A 27,757-nucleotide genomic window follows, 5' to 3' on the forward strand; every position below is an offset into this window, starting at 1 on the left:
AAGAAATGTGTGTGTATGTTACCTACCTTTATCTGCCGGGGCATCTTTTTCTGCCCTTTCAAACAAGTTGAAACCGATTTCCTCTTTGACGTCATTGCCGGATGGCATCGTCTTTTCTTTTTGGGGTGCCTCCACCACTTTAATGGCCGGGTTAAATACGGGGTGCGACTCTAGTGGCTTCATTTCTAACACATTTTGGTAAAAATACAGAAAGTTTCTTTTCATTGTCATATTCACTAAATAACTCGTTGAAAAGCACAGAAAAATGTTAAGAACCTTGTTGTATGACGCGTATTCTGTCTTGCGCCATCCGCTGAGTCGTCTTGTCTCCTTTGGCTTTAGCCGCCATCGCCATTTCCTTAGCATCGTATAGCTGAGCGGTCAGGATCAGATACCTGTCATTCTGCAATCCAAATATCAATAGATTGAGTTCAAACTTCAATTTGTTCAAAAATGTCAAGCAATACAAGAGACAACTATAGTTTTTTTAAAATTAAATAAATGGAAAAATGTCACTTTGTAATATTACAAATAAGTACAATGCCACCCTGAAAAGGACAACTAAATAAGACCATGAGAAATAAGGCATTGAAGGACCATAATTAAGTCATAATTATGAGAAACATGTAATGTAGTAATTTCTACAAAAAAAAAAAAAAGGTAAAACCATATATTACATAGAAATATCTATGTTACAATATTAAAATGTTAGTTCTTAATTTTAGTCTAAATTTATTTTTGATTATCCGTCGGGGTGAGGTAGGGTGCGGGTTAATAAATAAAAAACATCCTATACATTTTCCTAGAATAAAGTCATAACATTAAGAGCTTTTCTTAACCAGAATACAGTCTCGAGAATATACAGTTTCTCATAATTTTCTGTTGTTGACTTTTCAGTGTAACCTTTAAAATATACTTGCCGTACTTAAAACAAGCACCAGCAATGGTCTAATAGTGTATAAATCCAATAATAAACATGATTAATTACACTTACAGGATCAAACTTTTGGTCCAATTCCGGGTTGCGTTGCGGCATCTTCTTTCCTTCTTCTTCCTCATCCTCCTCTTCATCGCTGCTCTGCTCGGCGTACCTTAATATCCAATCCTTCATGCGTGCGTCATCATCCTTCACGGATGCCTTGCAAAACACACGTGCGGTTAGGATGTGTGGCAAGACATGACTCCATCCTGTCTTTACGACGGCACACCTTGCTGGTTTCTTTGGGAGGGGGTGTTTTAGGTAGCTCGGGGCTAGGTGTCCGGGGCCGAACAGGAGGCTGGAACCTAGGCCTGCTCCTCTGGCTCTCCTCCTGCATCTGCTGGCTGAAACCTTCAGGTAGCTCCTCTGCAAATTCGACATGTTACATAGAGTACCTTCGAAGGATGACCTCAGAATATATGTGCGCGGCGTCGGTTACCATCTCGAAGGTTCAAGCAGAGCCAGTCGAGGGCAGAGTGGAGATCGCCGCCGTACAGCACGCTGCTCTTCATGGCCTCCTCGATATGCTCCCGCTTGAAGTTGAACCTCTGCAGGGCCATGTACAGATCCTACATGCAGAAAACAGTCGAATGTTCTGGGATAAACACAGCAATGTCGTTGCATGAAACATCAAACAGCCTAGTGACAATTTTTGGCATGTGCATTATGGTGGGGCGGAAACCACGTGGTGAGAAGTTTTATTTACTCTCAGACGGTTATTTTTATTCATTTTTACACTTAAGGATGTTCAAATGCTACTTTAAACACAGCATGCACAGTTAATAATGGTTACATATGGCCCAAGCAAAAATGTGTGATTGTGTTCAACCTCACCAAAAGTTTCTTGTTGGTGAGTCTTCCTGACACGGGCCCTTTGTCACCGTTCTCCTGCCGGAAGTCATTGATCAGCTTGATGATGTTTTTCTCCAGGTCGGCCTGGATGGAAACCTATGGCAGACGCATCCCCCAAAACACACAACATTTAATAAGAGGTGCACCAGATCACATTAAATACATAACTAATTATCCCACTTACTTTCAGGACGGATTTGTCTGACACACCACCCGTGTCCACCTGGGCAGTTTTGGCCAGACTGTAGGTCTTTGGAGCTGCAAATTACGTACATGACTTTACAGGTCTGGCCTGTTTACAAGACAGTGTGTAATTTGCTTTGTTTTCGGTTTTGAAAGCATGTTACTTCCGTGTCAAGTAATAGCCAATACAAAGACTTATTAAAAAGAACGATGTATTAGTATATCTAAATAATGCAAGTAGTGAAAATGATTGAAAAATGTATGTGCGAATATAATTTGTAAGGAATGGACTCGCTTGATTTTTGCCATAGTAACTTGACACTATACTTGAAACTTGAAGGTGAAGTCTAAAGACTTGCTTATGATTTGCTTGCTTTTGCACTTACAGTATGTGCCTTACACACCCAGCTTTGCATTTAGTGGTTAATGTCCTAGTAACAAAACAAAAAAAAAAGACCGCAACGCAAGACAGATATTGTTAAACCATGTGGCAACCAACCATTTGTGTCTTTTCTGAATCTGTATAAACACAACCTTATTCAACATTATTGTATTATTGTAGTAGACTAGACCACATCATACTTGGGACTGCTTCTAACACGTGACACACTCATGTAGTTAAGGTTGCCAAAAATGTGTTGCAGCTGTACCTAATGTAGTGTCCGGTGAATCTGTGCGTCCCCATTGGGTTGTACTTAAAGAATCAGTAAATCCATATTAGACGATAAAACTACCTTAATTATTGAAGTTCAGTTTGAAAATAGACAGACGAATTTTTCTTATCACCTTTAGACTTGTTGTCTTTAGCTGCTTTGCTCAGCTTGCTGCTCCCCGGTTGCTTCTTCGGCTCGTCCGTCGCACCGTTCCCGACTGTGGGAGCACTAGCCCGGCCTGATGCCGCCGCAGTTCCCGCCGGGCCCGCGGTAACAGCGACCATCGGCGGGGTTGATTTCTTCTTCTTACCGCCCATTTGGTCACCCACGGTCAAAAAAAGACCGGTTTGTGTGCCTGAAAATGAAAATAAACCACGCTACGGTAGCATTCGGGTCTTGTGTGTAATGGGTAACGTTTTTTTAAGAACCACGCGGCCACCGTAGCTGACGGTCCATACCCGCGTTGCATTGTGGGAAGAGTGCCTTACAACAATCATGGCGGACCCCTTTGGAGATTTATTCAGCGTGTTTGACGACGAACAGAAGCCTACTACGAGCAAGAAGCTGCCAACTTCGGTCGCTCTAGAAACAGGGTAAAATACCAATTTTGTGCCGCCGGATTTGCACTAATTTAGCTTTTTCTTTAAATACGAGAAGGAGCGTGACTCGTGAAGCTAGCCTCACATGCGCTGTGAAGTCCCCATATTGGCTAGCTAGCTAGCTACTATTTGAGACGTCATGATTTAACATTTACTCAAGGCACTGCAATTGAAGTTGTCTCTTTCTCAGGCAAGCAGCAGGTTCAACTAATGACAACGATGCTGCTCCGGCTGCCAAGATCAAGAGGGAGTCACCGGACAGTGACGGCGGAGAGGATCTCGGCTTCGCGAAGAAACCTCGCCTCGACCCGGTCTCTGCCAATGACCTAAAGTGAGCGTTTAATTGACAACCAATATGTAGTTATGTCATTAATTGTGGTACACTACACACTCCTTCAGGGTGCTCAGAATACAGGCAACACAAGCCGTTTGCGAGGGTTAGGCACCAAAACCCACTGTGAATTGTTGACATCACAAAGAAAAGATAATTAAACTTTTAATATACTGTAACCAGAACTATGATCCCCAAACAATGTAATATAATCATCCCCCTTTCTGTCCGGTATGGTTATGGTAGGGATTGAAAAGACTAGTTGACATGCCAACTTTGCTACTCTGATTTGACGTTTAGATCTTAAAGTACATGAATTTCCAGTCCTGTATTTTTGGCATTTTGTCTTCCATTTGGTCAATTAAAAGGACTCACCGGTCTGCTGCCGTCCCTCGGTTAAAACACTGTGCAGAGCAGGGAAATGTGCAGCCTGCAAGGCAACAATCATTAATTATTATTATTTTTCTTTTTATTGTTTTACTTTAGTCTTTCAGAATTTATGCCACAAGTCAAAGTGGAGCCAGTGGAGACGGTGGAAGGATGCTCACATGAGGCGAGTAATGCAATTCTAATGGATTTATAGCCTTGATTGAGCTGCTTGAATTTAACTTTTTTTTTCTGTACTCCGACAGGTCGCTCTGCCTGCTAGTGATGAATATAAACCTCTCAAAGCTCGAGTTGGAAATGCCGCAAAGGTATATTTACATTTATTTAAAATGCATGTTCCCATAGGAAATGTTTTAACATTGTAACCAAACCACTCATTAAATAAAAGCGTAAAAACGATAAAACCAAGTTACTGCTATGAATGTGAGTTGAGTGTAGTGTTTTGGAATATAGTATCACAAAAAAAGCCAAAGAAAAAATGAAAGTGACCCTTTTTTTTGTCTCAACAGGAATATCCTTTCATTCTGGACCCCTTTCAGCAGGAGGCAATTTTGTGCATCGACAACAACCACTCTGTGCTTGTCTCTGCGCACACCTCGGCCGGCAAAACCGTCTGCGCCGAGTGAGCAAGACTAAAATGACTAAAATCACAGATTTGCTGTGGCGCTACTTGTTCACTATCTCCTCCTTGTAGATATGCCATCGCGCTGGCTCTGCGCGAGAAGCAGCGTGTCATCTTCACCAGCCCGATCAAGGCGCTGTCCAATCAGAAGTACCGGGAGATGTACGAGGAGTTTCAAGACGTGGGCCTGATGACGGGCGACGTCACCATCAATCCCACCGCCTCCTGCCTTGTCATGACGACAGAGGTGCGTCACCATCATGAATGAACCTCCCTCTTACTTTTAGGAACAGCAGTAATATTATTCAAATTTAATAAGTAAAGGTCAATTTGATCTATATGAGTGGCCTTCTACTATGGCCTGGGTCAAAATGACCCAGGAACAGCAATGTCCCTGGGTCAAGTTGACCCAGTGCATGTTTAGTGAAACTTTTCCATATCAAATGGGTCACAATGGCCTTGTTCAGACTGACTCCAGGACTAGCAGCAATTTCCTGGGTCAATTTGACCAATAAGGAGCCTTCCACTATGACCTGTGCCAATTTTGACCGAGGGCATGTTAAATCATCTCTGTTTCATCACATTTTGCCTGGCAGATCCTGAGGAGCATGCTGTACCGCGGCTCGGAGATCATGAGGGAAGTGGCGTGGGTCGTCTTTGACGAGATCCACTATATGAGGGATGCCGGTGGGTGTAAAAGAAAAGCCTTGATTGGATGTCATTCGTAAGAGTTGGTCTCACTCCCATTCTTTTACTCTTAGAACGTGGCGTGGTATGGGAGGAAACCATCATTCTGCTTCCCGACAATGTGCATTACGTCTTTCTGTCAGCCACCATCCCCAACGCCAGGCAGTTTGCCGAGTGGATATGTCACCTTCATAAGCAGGTACTATTGTTCCACATTTGTGGTCTTTTAAACCTGTATACAGTTCAGCGGCCGCGACCTGTCAACTTACAAGGTGTGTTGGCACCTTTTTTGCAGCCGTGCCATGTGATCTACACAGACTACCGACCTACACCGCTGCAACACTATGTTTTCCCAGCAGGAGGCGATGGACTCCACCTCGTGGTGGATGAGAATGTAAGAGACAACACATTTTTATTAGTGATTTTTTATTTTTTTACAAAAAGATAATTTATATTAGTTTGTTTGTTGTACATTACCACTTTATCCAATTTGTATTTTAAAGCTCAACTTATTATTTATGTATCATTTTTTACGCAGTTTTGGAAATTTAGTTAAATTTTTTTTTAATTTTATCTATTCATAAATTATATTTTGTATCACATGAAATGTACAGCACATTTCTTCTTCACTATTTTATTATTAAATTATCAATGTACTATTTTTTTCTTACTTCAGTTTACTTAAATTTTTTATTGGGTTGATTTATAGTACAGTTTACAGTTTTTTTTGTTTGTTTTTTTACATTACTTTACTAAACAGCTCCCTGTTTTTACCCCCATTTTATCTATTTATAGATTTTAAAATGTAATTTTTTTTGTACTCCAGTTTTTGGAAATATTACCAATTTGTTGTACCTTATTTTGTATTTTTCATTTTCAGTGTAATTTGTTACTCCATTTTATTTCCTATTTGTATTTCACAATTTTCATCAGTTTGATCATATTCATTCAATCATATTTGTGTTGCATCAGGGAGACTTCAGGGAAGACAACTTCAACACAGCCATGCAGGTTTTGAGAGACGCGGGGGATTCTGGGTGCAGCAATTCGTGTGGCAAATGGGACCCAAAAGGACGCAAAGGGGGAACAAAAGGTGAGTGGAGGGTCAGTAATGACACCATTTGAATCCAATCGGACCTTGAAACGAAATTGACATCCTCAGGGCCGTCCAGCGTGTTCAAGATCGTGAAGATGATCATGGAGAGGAACTTCCAGCCTGTCATCATCTTCAGTTTCAGCAAGAAGGAATGTGAGGCATATGCTCTGCAGGTGGCCAAGCTGGATTTCAACACGGGTATGGCTCCTTTGGGTTCCACTAAAATAACATTACTTCACAACATCCTTTCTAATGATGAAATTATACTGTGTTTTAACATATCAAGGGGGTAAAAAAGACACACTCGTAAAAGTCCTCACGTGGGAAATAATTTCCCGGCAGTGTCCCTGGACCCTCGTTGATCACTCTGCCAAAGTTGCATTACAATACACCAAAGGATGTTTTTCAGTTTTATGATGTTGTGAGAACAAACAAGATTTGCCAGGAAATATAGACATGATGCAGGAGGCCTCACATGATTTTATTGGACTAAAGACGGAGGGGGTCCTCTGTTTACTGACATAGAATGCTTTGAGGTTTATGAACGGGGCACAATGAACTAATTTGCCCAAGAATGAATGCTCACTTTCTATCGTACAGTACTTGCTATTTTCTTAGTGTTTTTTATATAATTATTTACTGTAATTATGACTACTGGTGTGTTTAGCGTCAGTTATTGAGGACGCCCTCTGTGAGGCAGATAAACTTCTTGTATCTTTCCCTTACGACAACTACATTTTGAGGACTTTTGTTTTTAAACCTGCTTGGGATGGATGTGATCGTTAACTCTTTGATTGCCAGACGTTTTCAGAAAAGGGATGCCGTGGGTGCCAGCTGATTTAAGCATTTTTGACTGATCTTTCAAGGTCCACAGAAAATTATGTGTTTGGACTATGGAAACACACATACTTCCAAATGAAAGATTGGACTCATCTTTCATCAGAAAAAAGTTTGTTTCTACCTTATTCCGTTTTTCAGTAATCAACAATAGAAAATGGTTAGTTTCACCTCTGTTTTGAAAAAAAAACAAACGTCTTTTAACGTCTTTGGCACTCCTCCATAGGATTTTACTAAACGTTATTTAACGTTTTTGGCAGTCAAAGAGTTAACAGATCATAGCATTTGACCGGTACCCGGGGAGTAGGTGTTTTTTTTATTGGTTGGACCGATTTTTCATGATGACGCGGTCATATTGCAATCACTCGACTGGAGTTATTTTGTCACGGTTACCGTGAAGTTTCAACTGCCTTTTATAAGGGTCTTTTACATTTTATTTTTTTATCCAATAACGTGTTATTTTTCTTTCTTTGTCCCCTAAAAATGTTAAGAGATAAGATAAAGGTGATGAAGATAAAAATAAGATTGGACAGTATATTCTTTTGTTTTTTTTCATTGCAGAAGAGGAGAAGCGCCTTGTGGAGGAAGTGTTCAACAACGCGGTGGACTGCTTGTCAGATGAGGACAAGAAGCTACCCCAGGTAAGAATCATCTTAAAATGGCGGCGTCATGTCATGAGATTGTAAAAACAAAATGGCGTTGGTCAGGTGGAGCACGTGCTGCCGCTGTTAAAGAGAGGCATCGGCATCCATCATGGCGGTCTTCTGCCCATCCTGAAGGAGACCATCGAAATCCTTTTCTCCGAAGGCCTGATCAAGGTACTGACATCATCGCACTCGTGATGGAGATTATTGGAACGACATTGTTTCGTCTCGCCATTCCAGGCTCTGTTTGCCACTGAGACATTCGCCATGGGCATCAACATGCCGGCCCGCACCGTGCTCTTCACCAGCGCCCGCAAGTTTGATGGCAAGAATCACCGCTTTGTAAGAACACACACACCAAACGCACACATCCTATAAACCTGGGATGGGCAAAATACGAGCTGCAAACCACGTAAGGCCCCTACCGTTTTTCAATCCGGCCAACCAGGCATTTGCAGTACTCGACTCATCTTTATGTATTAGGCACTTGAAAAATATCTGTGAAACAAAGTCAATTAATTTACCAAAAGAACAGTGAAACAAATAAACAAGATTTCATTTAATATAGACGTATACCTCTTTAAAACAGCAAGAGTTCTGTGTTTTTTGTTGTGCTAACATTGGTTAATCAAAATGTATTTCTTTATTTAGTTGTGATGAATGAGTTTTTTTTTTTTTTAAATATGAAAGATTTACATTAGTGATGTAGATAATTGGTTAGTCAATTGTAAATACAGTGGAGAGTTCAGCTCTTGTGGATTCAACTATTTTATTTATTTATTTATTTATTTATTTATGGGCAATCTCCCATTTTTGTGTAAAATGCTTATTGTAGGTTTGTCCCTGTTTTTAAAATGTTAAAAATCAGTGTTTTTAATTTTATTTTAAATAATCAATTTTACATAAAGGATAGTTAACTATAAATTAGTCAAATAAAACCATTTTACAAATTTGTTAATTATAATTAAATGTTGAACAATGCCAGAAAACACATGAATTTGTACACATTTTATATAAAAATATATATATTTTTAAATTAGTTTATTGGTTAATTGTATTTAGAAAACAGATAAAAAACAAAATAAAACTATTATACTAGTAAAATGAATTTATTTTATTTTACACCTCCCTTGCGAATGACCTAGCCCATCTGTCCCTCTTCAAAAGTTCAATCAGGGGGATTTGGCCACCCCTGCTAAAGTCCTATGATAAGCAAACTATGTGAATTTGGGATGTGATCCACTCATCTAACCCATAAACACAACAGCCTCTTTGAAAGGCCTTTATAAGGTCGCGAATGGCTGCTGCTCCACTCGCCATATACAGAGCCACGTATTTATCACAACACACGCACGCACGCACGCACACACACTAACCTAATATGACACAGACACACACGCAAGTTAGAAGGGAAAGGAATTGAGATGAGATCTGCCTTCCAAGAAGCTCATCTGGAACATCTGGTGCTGCAAAACGCTGCCAAAGCTCCACGCAGGCACTCGCATTAACACACACACACACACAATCATTCTTACAGGGTTTTGCAGCATAATGAGCGACCCGTCAACATGCCTGACAGGAACAGATCACGACGGGAACAGCAACTCAAAAACAGTCTTTACTACCATGCGTGTCTAAAATGGATCCATTCTACATAATATATATTAAATTGCAATTTTGTTCCATGTTGTCTGTAGATTACCTCAGGTGAGTACATCCAGATGTCAGGGCGGGCGGGCAGGAGAGGAATGGACGACAGAGGCATCGTTATCTTCATGGCGGACGAGAAGATGAGTCCATCTGTGGGCAAACAGCTCCTTAAGGTAGAATGGGGACTTAAAATGAATAAATAAATCCAAATCACCATATGGAACATCTGTCAAATCGACTTTAACAGGACATTAAAAGTCATTCTTCATACCTTAAATGGCATCAAGAAGCAATAAATACCATGTCACGAGTCATTACAAATGTAAATGCGATTGGTGTTGCTTTATTTTGCATACAATGTTGTGTAAAGGATATAACAATTTGGCAATAATAAATGTAGTAAAAATACATGTATTTGTGGGGACTGATGGCCTGCAGTCCATGAGTTGCTTCAAGTTCCAAATAATTGCTCTGAATTTGAAAAGAAAAATGTAGTGTTCCTGGCACCAACGTCCAACATGAAACACTAATGCTATCTAGTGGTAGAAAATTACCTCAACGCAAATCTTTGACTCGATGTTTCACACCTTTTAACCCTAACTGTTAAGTGTACCGGTAACTTAACAAATTACTTTAAAATTACTGTATCAATTAACTAAAAGATAAAATCACATTTGTGTTTGGTAACCATATGTGTCCACTTTTATCAGGGATGTGATTTTTCCGCTAATTCGCAGAATTCCGCTTTTTTTATCTCCAAAAATAAACATTTTAAATTTCCGTTTTTTTTTTTTTGTAGTTCATTGTGTATGCACATGACTCCGACAGATAACATCTTCTGCTATAACAAAGACATTTGTGGTATGCTCTAATATGAGTTACTTTTCATTTGGTCATGATACAATTATTTGTTCATGAAATTTGAACTCTTCAACATTATTTATGTGTTAACTTAGTAATCACATTAGTTAGATATGATGATATTCTCAGTGATAGTTTTTAAAAGCAAAGGCAGTCCAATGTTTTTGAATGTGACTGATTTTGAGTTGACTAAAACTGCCATTTTATATGGGATAGTTCAATATACATTGAAAATGTATGCTGTTGTTTTGTCTATTTCTTTGTCATGTGAGTGCATTGAAAGTACTTAAAAACACGGAAAACCCATGAGCTCCGGGAAGCCCCCCCTTGTCCCCCCACCAGGGCACTGCCCTGGACCTAGCTGGGTGCCCCCAGACCCCCGGCTAAATTTTCAGATAATTTCACTTTGGTCAAATCACATCCCTGTTTTATGTTACTAAGAGAGTGAAAAACTTGAAGAAGAAAAAAATAATTTGTACATTTAGAACAGATATGTATGATTAATTGCGATTCATCTATGAAAATTGTGATTCATTATGTTTGGAAATTGTATTCGACTGAAAGCCTTGCTTTAGAAACATTATATGTATTATGTATGTGTTTGTGTGCAATATGATGTAACCGTGTGGCCCCGCCTGTTGCGGTTCACTGATTTGGAATGTGACGTTGTCACGCAGGGCTCAGCGGACCCGCTGAACAGCGCCTTCCACCTGACGTACAACATGGTGCTCAACCTGCTGCGCGTGGAGGAGATCAACCCCGAGTACATGCTGGAGAAATCCTTCTACCAGTTCCAACACTACCGAGCGCTGCCCGGCGTCGTCGAGAGTAAGCTTGTCGGCCGGCCTCTGTCACGTTAGGTGGGACGCTTCTGAAAATGGCTGCCGTTTCCCCGCGCAGGAATTAAGAAGCTGGAGAAGGAGTACCACGCCATCAATATCCCGAACGAGGAGAGCGTGGTCACCTATTTCAAGATTCGCCAGCAGCTGGCCAAGCTGGGAAATGAAATCCAGGAATTCATCCACAAGCCCAAATACTGCTTGCCCTTCCTGCAGCCTGGACGCCTCGTCAAGGTTGCCACGTCCTCCGTGCTATGTGCTAATGCTAACTGCTCTCTCACGATATCTTATTAATTTCGCACACTCGATCACTCTCTCATCTTTCCTACGCACTGTCTCACCCTCAGACTCTATTCCTCACACTTTCACCACACACACCTAATATCTCTCTCATAATCGCTCAGTCACTTGTTAATGCTCTCACATTCACTCTCACATTCTTTTTCACCCCTTCCTCCCACAATCACTTTATGCTCATTCTTACTCATTTTGTCTTTCTCATACCACTTTCACCACACACACCCAATATCTCTCTCTCGTAATCGCTCAGTCACTTGTTAATGCTCTCTCACATACTTTTTCCACCCTTTTCTCCCACAATCACTCTAAGCTCATTCTTACTTATGTTGTCTTTCTCATACCACTTTCTCACACACACTTTGCCACTCACTAACTTCCTGCCTTGCTAATGCGTTCTCTCACACATACTCACTCTCTCACTCAGTAACTCACACCACTCGCTCTCTTTTCACACTTGCTCATTCTTATACTCACTCTCTCATTCAGTCCCTCTCACACATTTTCTTCTTCCCCTCTCTAGCAGGCAGTCACACACAAAATCTGTCACACTGTTTCTGATACTCCCTCGTGCACCGTCACTCTCACTAACACATTCACACGATCTTACTGTTTCACTTTTCTCACACTTTTTATCTTTCTCTCTCACGCACGTTTTATCTCGTACACACACTATCTCTCTTTCTCACTCTCACGTTGTCTTGCGTTGTCTTTTTGACAGTTACTCTTTCACTATCATACACTTTCATCCTTTCCTCTCTCATCCTCACTTGCACACTTTTTTGTTCCTCCCACAAACACTTCTCACTCTCTCACACCCTCTAATACTTTGTACCACACTTTCACTCACTCACTCTCAATGTTTGACACCCAGGTGAAAAATGAAGACGCAGACTTTGGCTGGGGTGTCGTCGTCAACTTCTCCAAGAAGTCAAACGTAAAGGTGAGGCGGCCCCCCCTACATTTCCGTCGAGTTCCACTCACACATCTTGCCCTGCACGCAGGTCAGCACGGACGCCGAGCCACTGTTTTTGGCCGAGGTTCTGCTGCACTGCAGCAAGGACAGCGTCAAGGAGGCGGCCACTGAGGCGGCCAAACCCGCCGCGCGGGGCGAGACCGGAGAGATGCAGGTGTGATGTGACGATTTTTACAGATTTTACTTTGATTGATTAAAAAGGTGTGTTTTTTTATTTACAAACTAAAGGCACGCTGCTCAAGTGGTTAGCATGTTCAAAATGGTTCCATGTCAAACTTTTGCTCACTTCCTGTATCGATTAGTACTACAGCCTGTTTATGTAACAGTCATCTCTCTTGATTTCTGTGGCTCCTTTGCTTTGCTGGCAGCAGTGAAATCCATCACACCTTCCATTACCTCCCCGCATAACCTTGTTACTGCCAACGTAAGATTGATTTAACACAATTCAAATCTGAATCCGCCGTGTCCGAATGGATTCTAGGTGGTCCCCGTGATGCTTCACCTGCTGACGGCCATCAGCTCTGTGCGTCTTTACATCCCCAAAGACTTGAGACCTTTTGACAACCGCCAGCTCATGCTCAAGTCCATCCAGGTATCAATCAATACACCCCTCAAAACTTAAAAATAGATTTATTGAAATCGCTTCACCATCTCCAAATCTTCTACATTTGAAACGCAGGAAGTGCAGAAGCGCTTCCCAGACGGCGTCCCCCTCCTGGACCCCGTGGACGACATGGGCATCAAGGATGCAGGGCTGAAGAAGGTGATCCAAAAGGTGGAGGCTTTCGAGCACCGAATGTACTCGCACCCGCTGCACAGCGACCCCAACCTGGAGGCCGTCTACTCGCTGTGCGAAAAGAAAGCTGTGGTGAAGCAACTTTTTAAAAATGTGTCATAAAAGTTATCTCAAGGTAGCAAATGTTGACGATTTCCTTACTCCGGATGTGACCAAATAAAACCAGTAAAATATTTACACATATTGCAAAGATTGCACGTATAGTAATTATAAAAAAAAACATTTAAATAAAACTACACAGTTTGTTTAAATAGTACCAAACCTATACTATATATTTGCAAAGTATGCCAGTGTAGATTTAAGTACATTTTTTATATATATATATATATATATATATATATATATATATACACACACATTACAAATTAAGCCAAATATGAAATGTAGGCAAATGTAATGGTTTAGTTATAATTATAGTTAATTCTAATAACGAAATAAAAATTTACATAAGTAATGATACAAATTGATGCAAGTAATCTATATTATTATTATAATATATATATATATATATATATATATTTTTTTTTTTTTTACAAATTCACACAATTTATTTAAACAAATATGAAAACACTGCAATATTTTTTACAGACTTAACTAAATAAATGCAAAAATGCTAGCTGTGTAACTAATTAATTTCTTGCAAATTGGCAATTAAAAAAAATATTGAAAAATTACAAAAAAAGTTGATTATTTTCACATTAGAGGAATAATTTGACAAATATGCATAAAAATGAAAAGCATTTTTATACAAAATGTAAATTTGCACACTTTATTTGAACATAATTTGCAGTCACTTTGTATTATTTAAATATAAGTAAAAACTATATAACCAGTTTAACACGTTTTCTCCCAATGTAACACTTTAACGTTAGCTTGAAAATCTTATCGATTTAAACAAAATGTTCAATTAAATACACAATTGTAACAAATGTACACAATTTATTGGAACACATTTACACAATTTGAATGTAGATAATCCAAAGGCCTTGAGGCCTTCTCAAGAAGAAACCTGGTGACATTCTTTTAAAAAAAATTTTTTTTTTATTTCTTTCTCTATGTGATAAATCATCCCCCCAAAAAACAAGCACTTGCACTTTCTTTCCCATACGTGCTTAAATGGCCGACCTTTCATTGTCTTTTCTGCACCAGGCCACTCGCCAGCCTTCACACAAATGCAGGAAGAAGCGCAAGCCGGCCTAGTGTATACTCCAAACGAAATCCACCTCTTAACATTTGTGCGTGTCTTTCAGATCGCCGCCGACGTGCGCACGGCCAAGCGGGAGCTGAAGAAGGCTCGCACCGTGCTGCAGATGGACAAGCTCAAATGCAGGAAGCGAGTGCTGCGACGCCTCGGCTTCGCCAGCCCGTCCGACGTCATCGAGGTGAAGGGGCGCGTGGCCTGCGAGATCAGCAGGTTAGAATGCAGGAAAATGGCGGTTGAGCGTGCTAGGTTCAAACTGCCGCCTTTTTCCTGATGTGTTCTTGTCATCATTTTTTGGTGTCTAGCGCTGACGAGTTGCTGCTGACGGAGATGGTGTTCAACGGCCTATTCAACGACCTGACGGTGGAGCAAGCCACCGCGCTGCTCTCCTGCTTCGTCTTCCAGGAAAATGTACAAAAAATGTTCTTCCTATACAGTAACCCCAATTCGTCACTCTCGAATTTGCAATCTATTGCTGGTGCTAGCTTTTCATTAAATTGAAAAATAATCACATTATACAAAAGCCCAAAAATATATTGATTGAATTGGTTGCAATTTTGCAAAGTACGCAAAAAAAAATTCCTTTTTTTTTGTTTACAGTATAAAACAATAAGATGAAAATAATTTTGCTAATTTACAAATCTGTAAAGTATGCAAATGAATTAAAAAAAAAAGTTTTTTAATTAAATCTCATGCTTGCACAGGTTTACAAACTGGTAGTTTGTAAACATTTATTTTATATAAAATGTGAAAGTTTACAATTAAGTATTTTATTTTTGAATTTAAATTAAAAAAAAAAATCTTTACACAAATTTTGCAACTTTACACAAATGTATAAAAAATATGAATGAAATCTTTCAATTTATCCAAAAAAGTACAAATTTAAAACTTTACCTAATGTCCATTTTGTAAACGTGTATAAAATATAATTAACATTTTTATTTGATTATTTATTGTAATCATTTTTTTTTAAACCTGGAAATGATTAAAAGTAACAAATGCTTACTGTTCGTTTACCGGTATTTTTAATCAATTTAAAAAATATGCAAATTTTTCAGGTGAGAATGCTAATATCCAAGTGTATGCACATTAACATAAGCTAAGTAGGCCATTTTCTAAAACGCGCTTTATATTTAAAAAAAAAAAAAAAGCTAAAACATTTACAAATTCTTTTTTTTTTTAACTCTTTGACTGCCAGACGTTTTCAGAAACGGGTTGTCCCCAGTGCCAGCCGATTTTAAGCATTTTGACTGATCTTTCAAGGTCCACAGAAAATGTTGTTTGGACTATGGAAACACACATACTACTAAAGTTTGTTTCTACCTTATTCCGTTCTTCAGTAATCAACAACAGAAAATGGTTAGTTTCACCTCTGTTTTGAAACAAACGTCTTTTAACGTCTTTGGCAATCCTCCATAGGATTTTACTAAACGTTATTTAACGTTTTTGGCAGTCAAAGAGTTAATTTAAAACATGCTCATTAAAAAAAATGCTTGAACAATTTGTCAACTAATTTCCACAAATTTGCAAATAAAAAGTGTATTTTAGTAAAATTTCTGATCCACGGTATAAGGAACTTTGGCCTCAAGTAAAGTGACAGAGTGAACTGTTGCCTCATGTGCCTTACGGCGTACTTCTAAAATGTCAAATATGGCACAAATCCTTTTTCATGTGTTTATCCAGTCCAGCGAGCTGCCAAAACTGACGGAGCAACTCGCCGCCCCCCTCAGACAAATGCAGGTACGAGCCCATCCTGGAATGAGCCCACACCCACCTGCCACTTGGCAACGGGGCACTCGCTGACACTTGCATTTACGGCGCTTCTCAGGAGTGCGCCAAGCGCATCGCCAAGGTGTCGGCGGACGCCAAATTGGAGGTGGATGAGGACTCCTACCTGGGCCAGTTCAAGCCTCACCTCATGGACGTGGTCTACGCGTGGGCCAACGGCGCCTCCTTCGCGCACATCTGCAAGATGACTGATGTCTTTGAAGGCAACCACGCACGCACGCACGCACTCTGCTCGTCGCGTTCCTTTTGAGAGCTACGATATTGACGTCACGTGTGTTTTTAGGAAGCATCATCCGCTGCATGCGGCGTCTGGAGGAAGTGCTACGACAAATGTGCTCAGCCGCAAAAGCCATCGGCAATACGGAGCTGGAGAACAAGTTTGCCGAGGGTACGAAAGTGGACAAAAATATTGGGACACATGGACTAAGGCTGTGCGATTTGATAGTTGATTTTGAGTTTGTGTTTTTTTTTTTACACCTGCATTGAAAAGGTGGTGGCGAACAGAGGATCAAGTTTTATATTTATATATAATAGTAATTTATAATCAGATTTATTTTTACATACTACACACACAATGATGTGTTTTAGTGAGGCAAGGTTATCATTTGTTACATTATCTTATTTTTATTGGCAGTTGCACAAGCAGTGAGTTATGATGATATCATATGTACACTGCAGTTAATAAATGTTAATCATCTTTTGTTTATCTCCCTGCAGGAATCACAAAGATCAAGAGGGACATCGTGTTTGCTGCCAGCCTCTATTTGTAATCCCAACATTTCACTTCGGCGGCTTCGTGGTTTTCTGTTTTTTTGCCGCCAGCGGGATTTGTTTTGACTTGATCAAGCAACAATTCAATTGTTTTTGATGGGACTTAAAATGACTCATCTCCATGTCATGTTTCCTTTAATACATGATATGGCTTTATTTTTCCTGCTTTTGTTTTAGACACGTGTACATATTTTCCTCTTCTTTTTTTTTTTTTTAATTGTAATTAAAGTCTGTGTGATTGACATACAGATGATACAAACATACTTATGGGTTTAGTGTATTTTTTTGTACCCTGATTTCAATCTTTGTTTTTGGGATATGCAGTAGCAGCGTTAGTTTCGCAGTCACGTGAAGGCATCACAGGAAAAAAAAAACGCTGCATGCGCAGTCATTGTTTATAACATCAACATGAACCTCAGTGGGAGAACAGAATGACTCCCAGTAAAGAAATGCACAAAGCAGGCTTACATTCACAGGTTATACACAGTAGTGGTCTCCACCCCCCCTCCCCTCTCCCCCCCCCCTCGCTCTCCCCGGTGGGTGCATGCAGTACAATCTTCCCACCGGCTCAGTAGGTAAAATGGCGCCCTTCCTGGACAGTCTTGAGCTAGCATCCGTCGCCGGAAGCACATTTAAAAGACATATGAATAAAGTAAGAGGCTTGAGGTGCGTCCGCTCGGCATTCAGTTTTAGTTTGGACTCTCAAAGTGGTTTCCGTTAGTGGGGGTCTCCTGAAGGCTAGTGTGGGGGATGTCGGCCTCCTTGCGGGCCTCCAGCGGTTGCTTGAAAAAGTCGGACACAAAGAACACCTGCAGGGACGCAAAAAGGCGGAATTTAGTCTTAGGCAACCGACTAAGACCGTTTACGTGCTGCTGTTTTGGTTAGCGACCAGAGTTCAAAGCGTCGGAAAACTCACCACCAGGATGGCCATGAGCGCCCCCTGCAGGAGGCCGGTGAGAACGTCGCTCCAGTGGTGCTTGTAGTCGGATACGCGTGAGAGCCCCGTGTACACGGAGGCGGCGATCAGGAAGAACTGGATGGTGGGCCTCAGCAGGCGAGCCCACTCTACACGCATGCGGGCTTGCAGGTAGAGCTGACACGCACACACACACACACACAAAAAGCAACAATAGTAAGCCGTGTTGTGTAAATCATGTAGTTCCTGTTTTACGCAAACATCCTCTTTTGCATTATTTTAAACTGAACTCATCGTCTACTGTATTTGCATACGCTGTCCGATGTTACATGCAACTGGAAAGTATGACTGACATTCATCCACACAGTAAAGTACACGTGAATACTCACTGCCAGGAACAACATGCAGTACATAGAGAAGGACGAGTGGCCGGAATAGAAGGACAACCTGTGTTGGGAAAACAAACACAACGTTACACACACACACACACACACACACACACATTAAAATAGTCGCTTTCTTGGCAACCCGCAATTTGACGGAGACAGAATATAAGGAAAAATGTCCAAAAGTGTGATAAGTTATAGAACAGGAAGTAGAAAGTATTGTAGCATAGCTGTTTAGAGCAATATAGACAATATTGTAAAATTAACAAAACGCAGTTTGACCAGCCTTTATGTCCTTTTCTTTATTCCAGTTTTAATATTAATTTCATCATTAGTAGTAGTATGGAAAAGGTAACCTATTTATACGAGGGGTGTCAATTTATTTAAAAAAAATAATAATCGTAATTAATCACATGACTTCAATAGTTAACTCATGATTAATCACAAATTTTACATCTGTTATAAAATAAAATATTGATAAATATTTTTCATACTCTTATGATAAAAGTGAAAAAATGTTGAAACAGAAATATGGCAGGAACTTTTAGTCATTGATAAAGTAATTTCATAATAATTCTTAAAAATTAAAAAAGATGTACTGCACTGTAAAAAAACAAGTGTGATATTGATTTGTGTTGAGGTCATTTTTCTGCCACTGGATGGCATAATTGCATTTGTAAGACATTGGTGACAGCTCAGTGCATTTTTCTTTTCATATTAAGAGCTATCTATTCTTTAACATAAAGCACCTTGTAAAATTCTGCACATTTTTAAAATTGTAAAATACAACTAGAGCCCAGTCTCCACAAATGTACTGTATGTTGAACGCGGGCCTCCTCCCTCCCTCTCCCCGGCTTGTTCGCAAAGAGCCGCGGGAGGAGTCGCGTTGCAGTAAGACGATCCTTCGCCTGCATGCCCGTCTTAACGCCGCTTTTACAATCAGCTGATCTTCGGACGCATAAAACCTTTTGTCCAGTGCGCACGCTGCAGGTTGAGGAGGGGGGGCGGGGCGGAGGAAGATTGGCTCCAGCAAACACAAACAGTCGAGCGGCCACGCCCTGGAAATGTGGATAAGGCCCAGGAGGGGATGCTTTGTGTTGCCAGCGGCTGACTCCCATCGCAGCCCCCCCCCCCCCCCACTATTGCTGCGGTCGATATTAAAGAGAAGGGAGGCGACGTGGAGCTGCTTTTGGAAATAGGAGCAGCACATCCTCTTGCCAGGGAGCACTTCCTGCTGCTCAATGCTGATAACACGCACACGCACGCTCACGTTTATCCCCCTCCCAAAGGTGACATTCAACCACTTGACTCAATCTATTTAAGTTTCCATAGTACAAATATATCACTGATTAGTCACCAAAGTGCTACTGTGTCCTAGCAAAGGAAGGAAAATAGTTATTTTAGGCAAAGAATTGTATAAAAATTTGGGGGTTCTCTCTTTTTAATTCATCTTGTTAGATAATTATAAAAAAAATTTTTTTTTTTAATTATTTTTCTAGTGGGAAAAAAAGTTTTAATTATAAATAAATACAAATCGAAACTAATGTAATACAAATTTTAAGCACGTAAATTACGTTTTTTTTGCTTTCAATACCGCAAGTAATTTCTCCCGACAGCGTATTAGGGCCACGTATAAATATATATTTTTTTCACATGGGGGTGGTAATATTCCGAGAAAAAAACTCGTACAATTTATAAAGTCGCAAATTTGCAAGAAAAAAAACTCACAAATTTGCGACTTTTTAGTGGCAAATTTGCGACTTTAGAAAGACTTTATAAAATTTGCCACTTTATTAAATGGCGAATTTGTGAGAGAAAAAAACTCAAATTTGCCACTTTATAAAGTGATAAATTTGCGACTTTATAGTGACAAATTTGTCACTTTGTAAAGTGGCAAATTTGTGAGAAAAAAACTCACAAATTTGTGACTTTATAAAGACTTTATAAAATTGGACACTTTACACAAGTTTTTTCTCAGAATATCGCCCGCACCCTCTAAAAAATATACATATTTATACGTGGCCCTAATACGCCGTCATACATTTCTATATAATACAGAGTGGTGATTTAATTGTGAAAACGCTCACCTGCCCTCATTGACCATGGTGGGGTTTCCGGCGCAGGTGAAATCCTCCACGTAGACGCCCACCGAACAGTTGAACGTCCTCAAGTCGGGTTTGCACACGTCCAGGAAGTGCGGCCGGAGGCGGCCGATGGAGTACTTGGCGATGTCGGTGAGCGACTGGCTCATGGCGGCGCCGAACAGGAAGGTGCCCACCGCCTTGTAGACGCGCGCCACGTAGCCGCCGTACGACGACTTGGACTGCAGGCGCTTGAGGTACACGCACAGGCACTCGCCGAATATCATCTGTCGGCACACGGAAAAAATCATGAGATTACACAAGGGTATGGATTTTTGTTTTTCAGCTTTGAATATAGCAATAATGTCCTCTTTCTATCAAATTGTTAATTTTCAGTCTATGGTTGCCACTTATGGATAAGTGAAAACTTACATTATTTTAAAATTCTTTGTTATTTTTTGGAAACAGTTTGGGTAAAAAGTTTTTTTTTCTTGACTTAACAGTTCAAATGTTTATTTTTTTGTTCACATCAGTACCATTTTTTTTTAACTGAGCATTTCATTTAAACATAAAATACTGTCAACCATATTGAGGTACAGCTACATTGCTCAGATTCAGCGGCGTTGACCTAAACAAAATCCTATTGAAGTGTTTTGGGATCAGATTTTGTGGTACACATTGTATAGTTAAAATGATTGATTGACACACTTTTTATTGGAGCATTTGATTATTTTCAGAAATGATCTACTCGCCACTGTAAAAAAAATTCCCGAATAAGATCAAGGGGTAAGAAAATCAAACAAGGTCTGAGGGTTTACTGACTGAGAGGATGCCCACTTAAAAGTGTTTATCAGCATAATAAACACAAACACAGACACAGAAAGTTGGACGCAGTGCTAACGGTTAGCCTCTGCTAGCCTGGCGATTTAATTGTTTGTAAACGTTTGTACTTTTATTGCGTACTTTTGATGATGTTGTTTTTAGCTTTTAAGATCAATATTGTCTTACTTTTTTTGTATTTCGAATGGTTCTTTAAACAATATTTATTTTTCTTTTGCCGTTGCAGCCCATTTAGGCAGCTAACTAGTTGAGCCTGACTTGACTTTGACAAGTTGCTAACATTAGAAAATATCCACTGCATCAAGTCGTATCGACTTGACATCATCGTAACCTTGATGATAAGAAGTTTCGATGGATTCCAGACAAAAGTGGCTGTGAAAATAATTCAAAAGCCTTGTAACGCAAAAGGAGTATTTGCTTAGTAAGGTTGTGCCGACGTCATTGAATGTTAGCTCTTGAAAAGATTAGCCGTTTGTAAACATGCCGTTAGCGGGGAGGTGGGGTGGGGGGGGGGCTCAGTTGACAGCCAGTGGTGCGTTAAGAGACAGGGATTCTCAAACTTTCAAAGGCCAATTATACATAACTACTGTGTGTGCCTCTATGTGCCGTAGGAATTAAACAGATGCCTATATATATTATACAGAATTTATCCATATAAAAAAAACATTTTTAAAGGGATACTTTACTATTTTTTTTTATTTTCAGCAGTAAAAAGTGAATATTTTTGTATATAATGAATTAAGTAAGTTCATTATTTGTCATGTACAATTAACACCTTTCAAAAGGCATTTTTTTTGCCACTTGCTGTAGACTGAAAATGGCATCACGTGTTGAGGGCTCAGCTTACAACCAATCATGGCTCAACTTGTAAACGTTAGGTAAGGCGGGATTGGTTGTTTGTGGCAAAATGCCTTTTTAAAGGTGTTAATTGTACATGGAAAATAATGTTATCAAATTCATGATAGAAAACTTTACTGTACTGCTGAAAATCAAATTTAAAAAATTGGAAATTATTTAAAAAAAATAAAATAATATATATTTTTTTAAAATACGTATTTAAAAAATAAATAAAATTTTAAAAAAAAATACATATTTTTTTTTTTATTAAAATGATCAAATAAAAAATATTGAAATTATTGAAAATTTGTTAAGTATCCCTTTTTTTCCCAATAACATTAAATGCTCTCTTTTTTTCTGAGCAAATTCTGTTTTAAAAAAATAAAGTTGTTTTATACCTTTTATACAGACATATTTATTCGCTCAAAATTTGAATACGAATATATATATTTTTTAAATATACCTTTTGTTCTCCGAGCTAAGCGAGGGAGGAATAATTGGTTTTGTTATCATTGTACCAGTCTCCAAATGTAGGTATGCAACTATTATTATTTTTCAAATAATACGGCATCACAGCTCCGGTTTTAGAAACACTGCTTTAGAACATAACGTAAAAAGCGTAACCAAACAGCAAATATAAAAGATCACATACAAAAAAAACAAAAAAAAATGCAGTGATGCACTTACAGTGAGTATTGTGAGAGGAATCATGACACCTCCTAACAACTGATAGGAAATGGTGTCCTCTTTAAGCGGGTACTTGATTGACTCATCGCTACAGAAAAAGCCTCGGCGGAACGGTTTGTGTTGCGCGGTGAGTATTGCGAACGGGAGTCCAGCTAGCAGAGAAGCAATGAGAAAGAGAGAGAGAAAAAAAACAAACAAATGACAGGTTATTAGATTAGAGCTACCCATGATGCAAAGCTGCTGTTGCATCTTCCAGGTGACGTTACGGGCTGCTGCAGCAGTGGCATCCTGCCCAAAAGCCTTGGGAAGACGTTGATGTTAGTGGTTTAAATGTTAATAAAAGGAAGGCGTTAGAGGTTTTTTTTTATTTTTTTTTATAGAAAGTGTGATGGGTCGGATGGTCATCCAGGCTTCCCGTGAGACGAAATAAGAGATATGGAACGCTGTCAGGAAGCTTCAGTGGCTCTTCCAAAAAGAACATTCCGGATATTCCATGGGATGATTAACAGCAGTGACTCATGTGAAGAAAAAGATTCCTGACAATCCATCACAAATGGGCCAGAAAAAAGCACACAGGACATTTTATGGTGTCTTTCGTTGACAAACACGTCCCAAAGATGTGTCCGATTACTACCAAATTGGAACAAGGCGTACTAGACCGACGACAGGCGATAAATTGTTATCAAATTGTGAGTTTTCGTTACAGGTTGTGGGCCGAGCTTGGCAGTGAAAGTTGGTGGTCCGCCAAGAAATGTGAATGTTGCAAATATTAGCATCCGGCACCGGTATGTCTGTCTGGTTGACATGAAGTCTGGCCTGCATGTGAAGCACTCAAGTAGTCGGCCATTTTAGTTTTAAAAGGAACCCCGACTGTCATGACAAGTTTGCTCTATATTATTTATTTGGTTGTTACGAACATTACTATGAGATTCATTTTTCAAAAATCATTTCCAGTTTAATCCATTTTGTAGAAACTTTATTTGGACGTATTTCCGTAGCGTTCCTAAAGGGACGATCAAAACTCTTGAATGCGAATGACGAGAGCACGGCGGGGGTCGAGGGTGACTCTCCCGATCGCATGTTCTTTCTTTAGGAACGCTACGAGGCTTACCTTGCTTTCTTTGGAGACGTTATTTGCGTCGCACTAAATGCGTTGCGACGCAAATAACAATGGCGGCGTACGTCCAAATAAAGGTTCTACAAAATGTATTAAACTGGAAATAATTTTTGAAAAATGAATCTCATAGTTATGTTAGTAACCACCAAATAAATAATATAGAGCAAACTTGTCATGACGTTAGCAGGGCTGGACCATCCTCGATTCCTCACGTAAAACTGTAGCATCTGTGACTTTGAATGTGTGCACAGGCGGTCAGCCATTTTGGTTTGAAGGTGCTGTTTTTCCCGTGATTTCAAACCTTATGTTAGCTATTAAGTGGACATCCTCATCACCTAGGGATGCTAGCATCCAGATAGCCTCAAAAGCTAAACGCATGCACTTGGTCGGTCACGTGGCGTCCCGGCCCGGGCCGGCCCGCTACTTACGCAGCTAATGGGCAGCGAGAAGCCCACCGTGTAGAGCACGGTGGAGGTGACGGTGCTGTGGTGGAAAGGGTACTTGATGCTGTCGTCGCTACAGAAAAAGCCCCTCTGGTAGGGACGGATCTTACCCAGGTTGAAGGCCGCCAGAGGCAGGCCCCCTGTGGAGGGAGGACACATGGTCAAAGGGAAACAAATTGTCAAATCAATGACAAAATAAATAGTATTTGATGCCATCACTTGTTAGCACATTTTCACAAACTAGCAATATATGACACTTCGTATTGGTTGCCATAACTAGGGGGGGTCATTAACTCTTCAAGAAAAAAATAGCAATGTTGCAAAAATAAAGATTTCAGTCACATCATAGGGGTTTTTGTTTACATGTATCCATTTAAAAAAAAAAAAGATAAAATATTTTATTGCAACAGTACCATTTATTTTTCTTGTAAAATTGCATTTTTTCTTTCACTATTTTAATATACTGTATTACTCATCTTACATTGTATTGGTTATTACCTAAATCTAGTATTATTTTATTTGTAATAGTAAGATTTTTATCTGAATCTTTTGTTATGGACTATTACGACTTCAATACTGCAACATAACTTCTTTCATCATCTTTTTTGCTTGGCAGATTGCATATTTATACGCTTGGGAAAAAATTGTCATGAAACTAGGATTCAGATTTTTTTTTTTTTCAACAGTGATATTTAAAGTATGAGAAAAATTATCTTGAAATTACCGTTTTTTTCCCTCAATCTTCTAATAAAAAATAGAATTAAATAAAAAATAGAATTTGATGTCAAAGACGACTAGAGCGTTAAGTTATTTATATATAAATATATATATATACAGTATATATATATATATATACGCAATAACGTCTCCAAAGAAAGCAAGGTAAGCCTCGTAGCGTTCCTAAAGAAAGAACATGCGATCGGGAGAGTCACCCTCCACCCGCGCCGTGCTCTCGTCATTCGCATTCAAGAGTTTTGATCGTCCCTTTAGGAACGCTACGGAGGTACGTCCAAATAAAGTTTCTACAAAATGTATTAATATATATATATATATATATATATATATATATATATATATATATATATATTAGATATAGACAGCTATTATTATTTACAGCTATTATTACAAATTAATTCCTGCGAAATTACGACTTTGTCCACATGACTTTGGAGAAACCCTTTGGTCATTTGACTTCCAAGTGAAATGATGGCAGCAGATTATTGCTGTATGTCTTTATCTAGGAAATGCACACAAACACTGCGTGTGTTTAATACACACGGGGAAAGGATTAATTGTATTTTTAGGCCAAATCAACATTTACAATGTGTGTGACATAATAACAAGCGAGTGATAAGCTTGTCAACTCAGCGCTCCCATTTGATAAAAGACCAGCGAGAAAGCCTCTTATGCAAGCAGGTCCAAAGTCCTCATGGAAACGTTGCGGTGATTTCTCGCCATCTTTGGCCCCTTTAACACAGACTGGCCTCAATTCAACTCAACTGTGGAGCACATTCTCTTGCTCTTTAAAAAAAAAAAAAAATGCAGAAGCGCATGACCCACTTGAGGACAACCGTTTCAGCTGTTGCCGTTTGATTGGACGTGGCAGCTGAAATGCCAGGGATCCTAAGAGAGAAACAGAAGCAGTGTGTGTGCGTGTATGTGTGTGTGCAGCAGACGTTTGGTAGAGTTTGCGACATGACTCAGCCAAAATAAAAAAAACTTTTTTTTTTTATGTAATCCATGACACACAAAGCATGAGTCACTATTTGGAACAATTAATTAATTAACCATTTAAAGCCAGCATACCTTGCAATCACATCACATGCTGAACATTACACACACACACACACACACACACACACACACACAATAATCACTGATTCATTCTATCTTTGCTAAGAGACAGGCTGCATCGCAACAATCGTCAATAGCGTAAGACTGACAGACTTTCGTTGAAAGACACAGTGGAGGTTTTATGTTCTTAACTCATTCATTGCCAATGACGGCTATAGACGTCAAAAACTCAAATTTGAGTTATTTCTATTAGTTTAAAAAAAGAATTTTTTGATAAAAAGAGTATGAAAACCTAGAATTTTATATATATAATGTGTGATTAATTGTGAGTTAACTATAGAATATAAAAAGAAAAAATAATAATATTACAATGAATAAACTTGAATTTTGTAAAATCAAAGGAATAAGATTATATTGTTTTTAGAACAAAGTTGCAATTTTACAATTCACGTGAATTAAGTTTTAACATTATTCTTGTAATATATATTACATATTTTTTTCCTCTGAATCAAGACTTTAATCATGTAAAATTTTACTTTTTTCTTGGAATGTTACCCTTTCTATTGTGATGAAGCTGGAGAACACGATTATTCCTTCTCTCATAGTTACTTTTCTCATAATAGATTCTGACTTAAATGGCATACAATAGTGGCTTTTTCTTGAAACATGTCTATTTTTGTCAGAATGACTTGATTTGAATAAAATTACACATGTGGAAAGAATAATCCTCTGAACATTGTTTATTTTCCTCATAATAATATGACTTAATTGGTGCAAAAATGTCATAATACGTCTATTGTTGTAGACAATAGACCCCCCCCCCCCCTCCACCCATGACTTTTCCCTCATAATAACGACTTTATTGAAGCAAATTTAACAGCTTTGGTCTCTTTACCCCAGAACGTCTGTTGGAGTGACTGCAGTCGAAGCATTTGTATACAACGCAAACCAACCTTACCGCGGTAATTGTTATTACGGTTTTCGGCTTGTCCCCTCCGATAATATCGTCACACAAATCCGCTTAATTGGACTCAAGAGTAGCATATAGTCAAACATACCTAAAAAGAGGCAGACGACGTCGAGAATCACGAAAGGGATTCCTCTTGTCTCGAACATGTTGACTCCTGCCCGGTTGTCTCTCTCTACAGTCCGTGTTGTGGGTCGTCCACGGCGGGTAATAAAAGTGGGATGCTCCTCCTCGTCCGCCGAGGGAATTAATTACGGACGGTTTATGTTTATACTATCAAAAACACATAGAGACGGGAAGCTAACGCAGCCAAGGGGGTAACAACTAGCTCGGTACACAAGGTGAATTACTACTACGACGACGACGACGTTCCGCCTCACTCGCCCGCCTTCCTTTCATCATGCCCGGCCGAAAAGCAAGGCGTGGACTCCTTCCGAAACAGAACAAGCGAACTTCCGAGCGAAACGCCGAGGAGTGAAGCGAACACCTGCCCGAGGGGTGCCTGCCTGGCTTTGGGGTTGACGGGTGGGGGGGGAGTCGGTAGTCTCCAGAGGCGACCACTGTGTTACGTTCAGGAAACGTGGGGGGTCAGAGAACTAAGCGAAATTGTAATCACCGTTCGTCGTGTTAAATTTAAATC

At 39.5% G+C, this 27,757-nt stretch overlaps 3 protein-coding genes across 5 annotated transcripts in view; 1 reads left to right on the plus strand and 2 right to left on the minus strand.

Moving 5' to 3' along the window:
- dhx29 (DEAH (Asp-Glu-Ala-His) box polypeptide 29) overlaps positions 1-3,247 on the minus strand; it is an 18,044-nt gene extending 14,797 nt beyond the window's left edge. Inside the window, exons 1-8 of the mRNA XM_077542426.1 lie at positions 2,801-3,247; positions 2,016-2,089; positions 1,814-1,927; positions 1,419-1,548; positions 1,209-1,345; positions 995-1,138; positions 277-403; positions 27-185 (exon numbers count right to left, since the gene is read on the minus strand). Coding sequence (XP_077398552.1) covers positions 27-185; positions 277-403; positions 995-1,138; positions 1,209-1,345; positions 1,419-1,548; positions 1,814-1,927; positions 2,016-2,089; positions 2,801-2,984 — 1,069 coding nt within the window. The 5' untranslated portion in view covers positions 2,985-3,247. The remainder of the gene's footprint in view (positions 1-26; positions 186-276; positions 404-994; positions 1,139-1,208; positions 1,346-1,418; positions 1,549-1,813; positions 1,928-2,015; positions 2,090-2,800) is intronic.
- mtrex (Mtr4 exosome RNA helicase) lies at positions 3,111-17,312 on the plus strand. Its single transcript, XM_077542433.1, has 27 exons — positions 3,111-3,260; positions 3,457-3,597; positions 4,084-4,150; positions 4,230-4,292; positions 4,494-4,606; positions 4,679-4,853; positions 5,203-5,293; positions 5,368-5,492; positions 5,589-5,687; positions 6,266-6,386; positions 6,456-6,587; positions 7,788-7,867; positions 7,934-8,044; positions 8,111-8,212; positions 9,568-9,693; positions 11,059-11,209; positions 11,282-11,454; positions 12,392-12,460; positions 12,522-12,647; positions 12,975-13,085; positions 13,173-13,361; positions 14,540-14,703; positions 14,796-14,901; positions 16,174-16,230; positions 16,319-16,481; positions 16,562-16,666; positions 16,996-17,312. The coding sequence occupies exons 1-27, from the start codon at positions 3,163-3,165 to the stop codon at positions 17,046-17,048; spliced, it is 3,111 nt and encodes a 1,036-aa protein (XP_077398559.1). The 5' UTR covers positions 3,111-3,162; the 3' UTR covers positions 17,049-17,312.
- Positions 17,313-17,570: 258 nt separating this feature from the next.
- plpp1a (phospholipid phosphatase 1a) lies at positions 17,571-27,685 on the minus strand. Of its 3 annotated transcripts, XM_077542434.1 has the most exons (7): positions 27,209-27,685; positions 25,917-25,979; positions 24,342-24,496; positions 20,439-20,719; positions 18,355-18,412; positions 17,966-18,142; positions 17,571-17,858 (listed from the first exon to the last, which is right to left on the minus strand). In XM_077542434.1, exons 1-7 carry the CDS (start codon positions 27,264-27,266, stop codon positions 17,739-17,741), a joined length of 912 nt encoding a protein of 303 aa, XP_077398560.1. In that variant the 5' UTR covers positions 27,267-27,685; the 3' UTR covers positions 17,571-17,738. The 3 variants fall into 3 exon arrangements, with proteins under 3 accessions (XP_077398560.1, XP_077398562.1, XP_077398561.1); XM_077542436.1 differs by lacking the exons at positions 24,342-24,496; positions 25,917-25,979 and adding an exon at positions 22,797-22,948 and having other exon boundaries at positions 27,209-27,684; XM_077542435.1 differs by lacking the exon at positions 25,917-25,979 and having other exon boundaries at positions 27,209-27,679.
- Between the last annotated feature and the right edge of the window lie 72 nt (positions 27,686-27,757).

The sequence above is a fragment of the Vanacampus margaritifer genome, chromosome 14, assembly GCF_051991255.1.
Source record: "Vanacampus margaritifer isolate UIUO_Vmar chromosome 14, RoL_Vmar_1.0, whole genome shotgun sequence".
Classification (NCBI taxonomy): Eukaryota; Metazoa; Chordata; class Actinopteri; order Syngnathiformes; family Syngnathidae; genus Vanacampus; species Vanacampus margaritifer.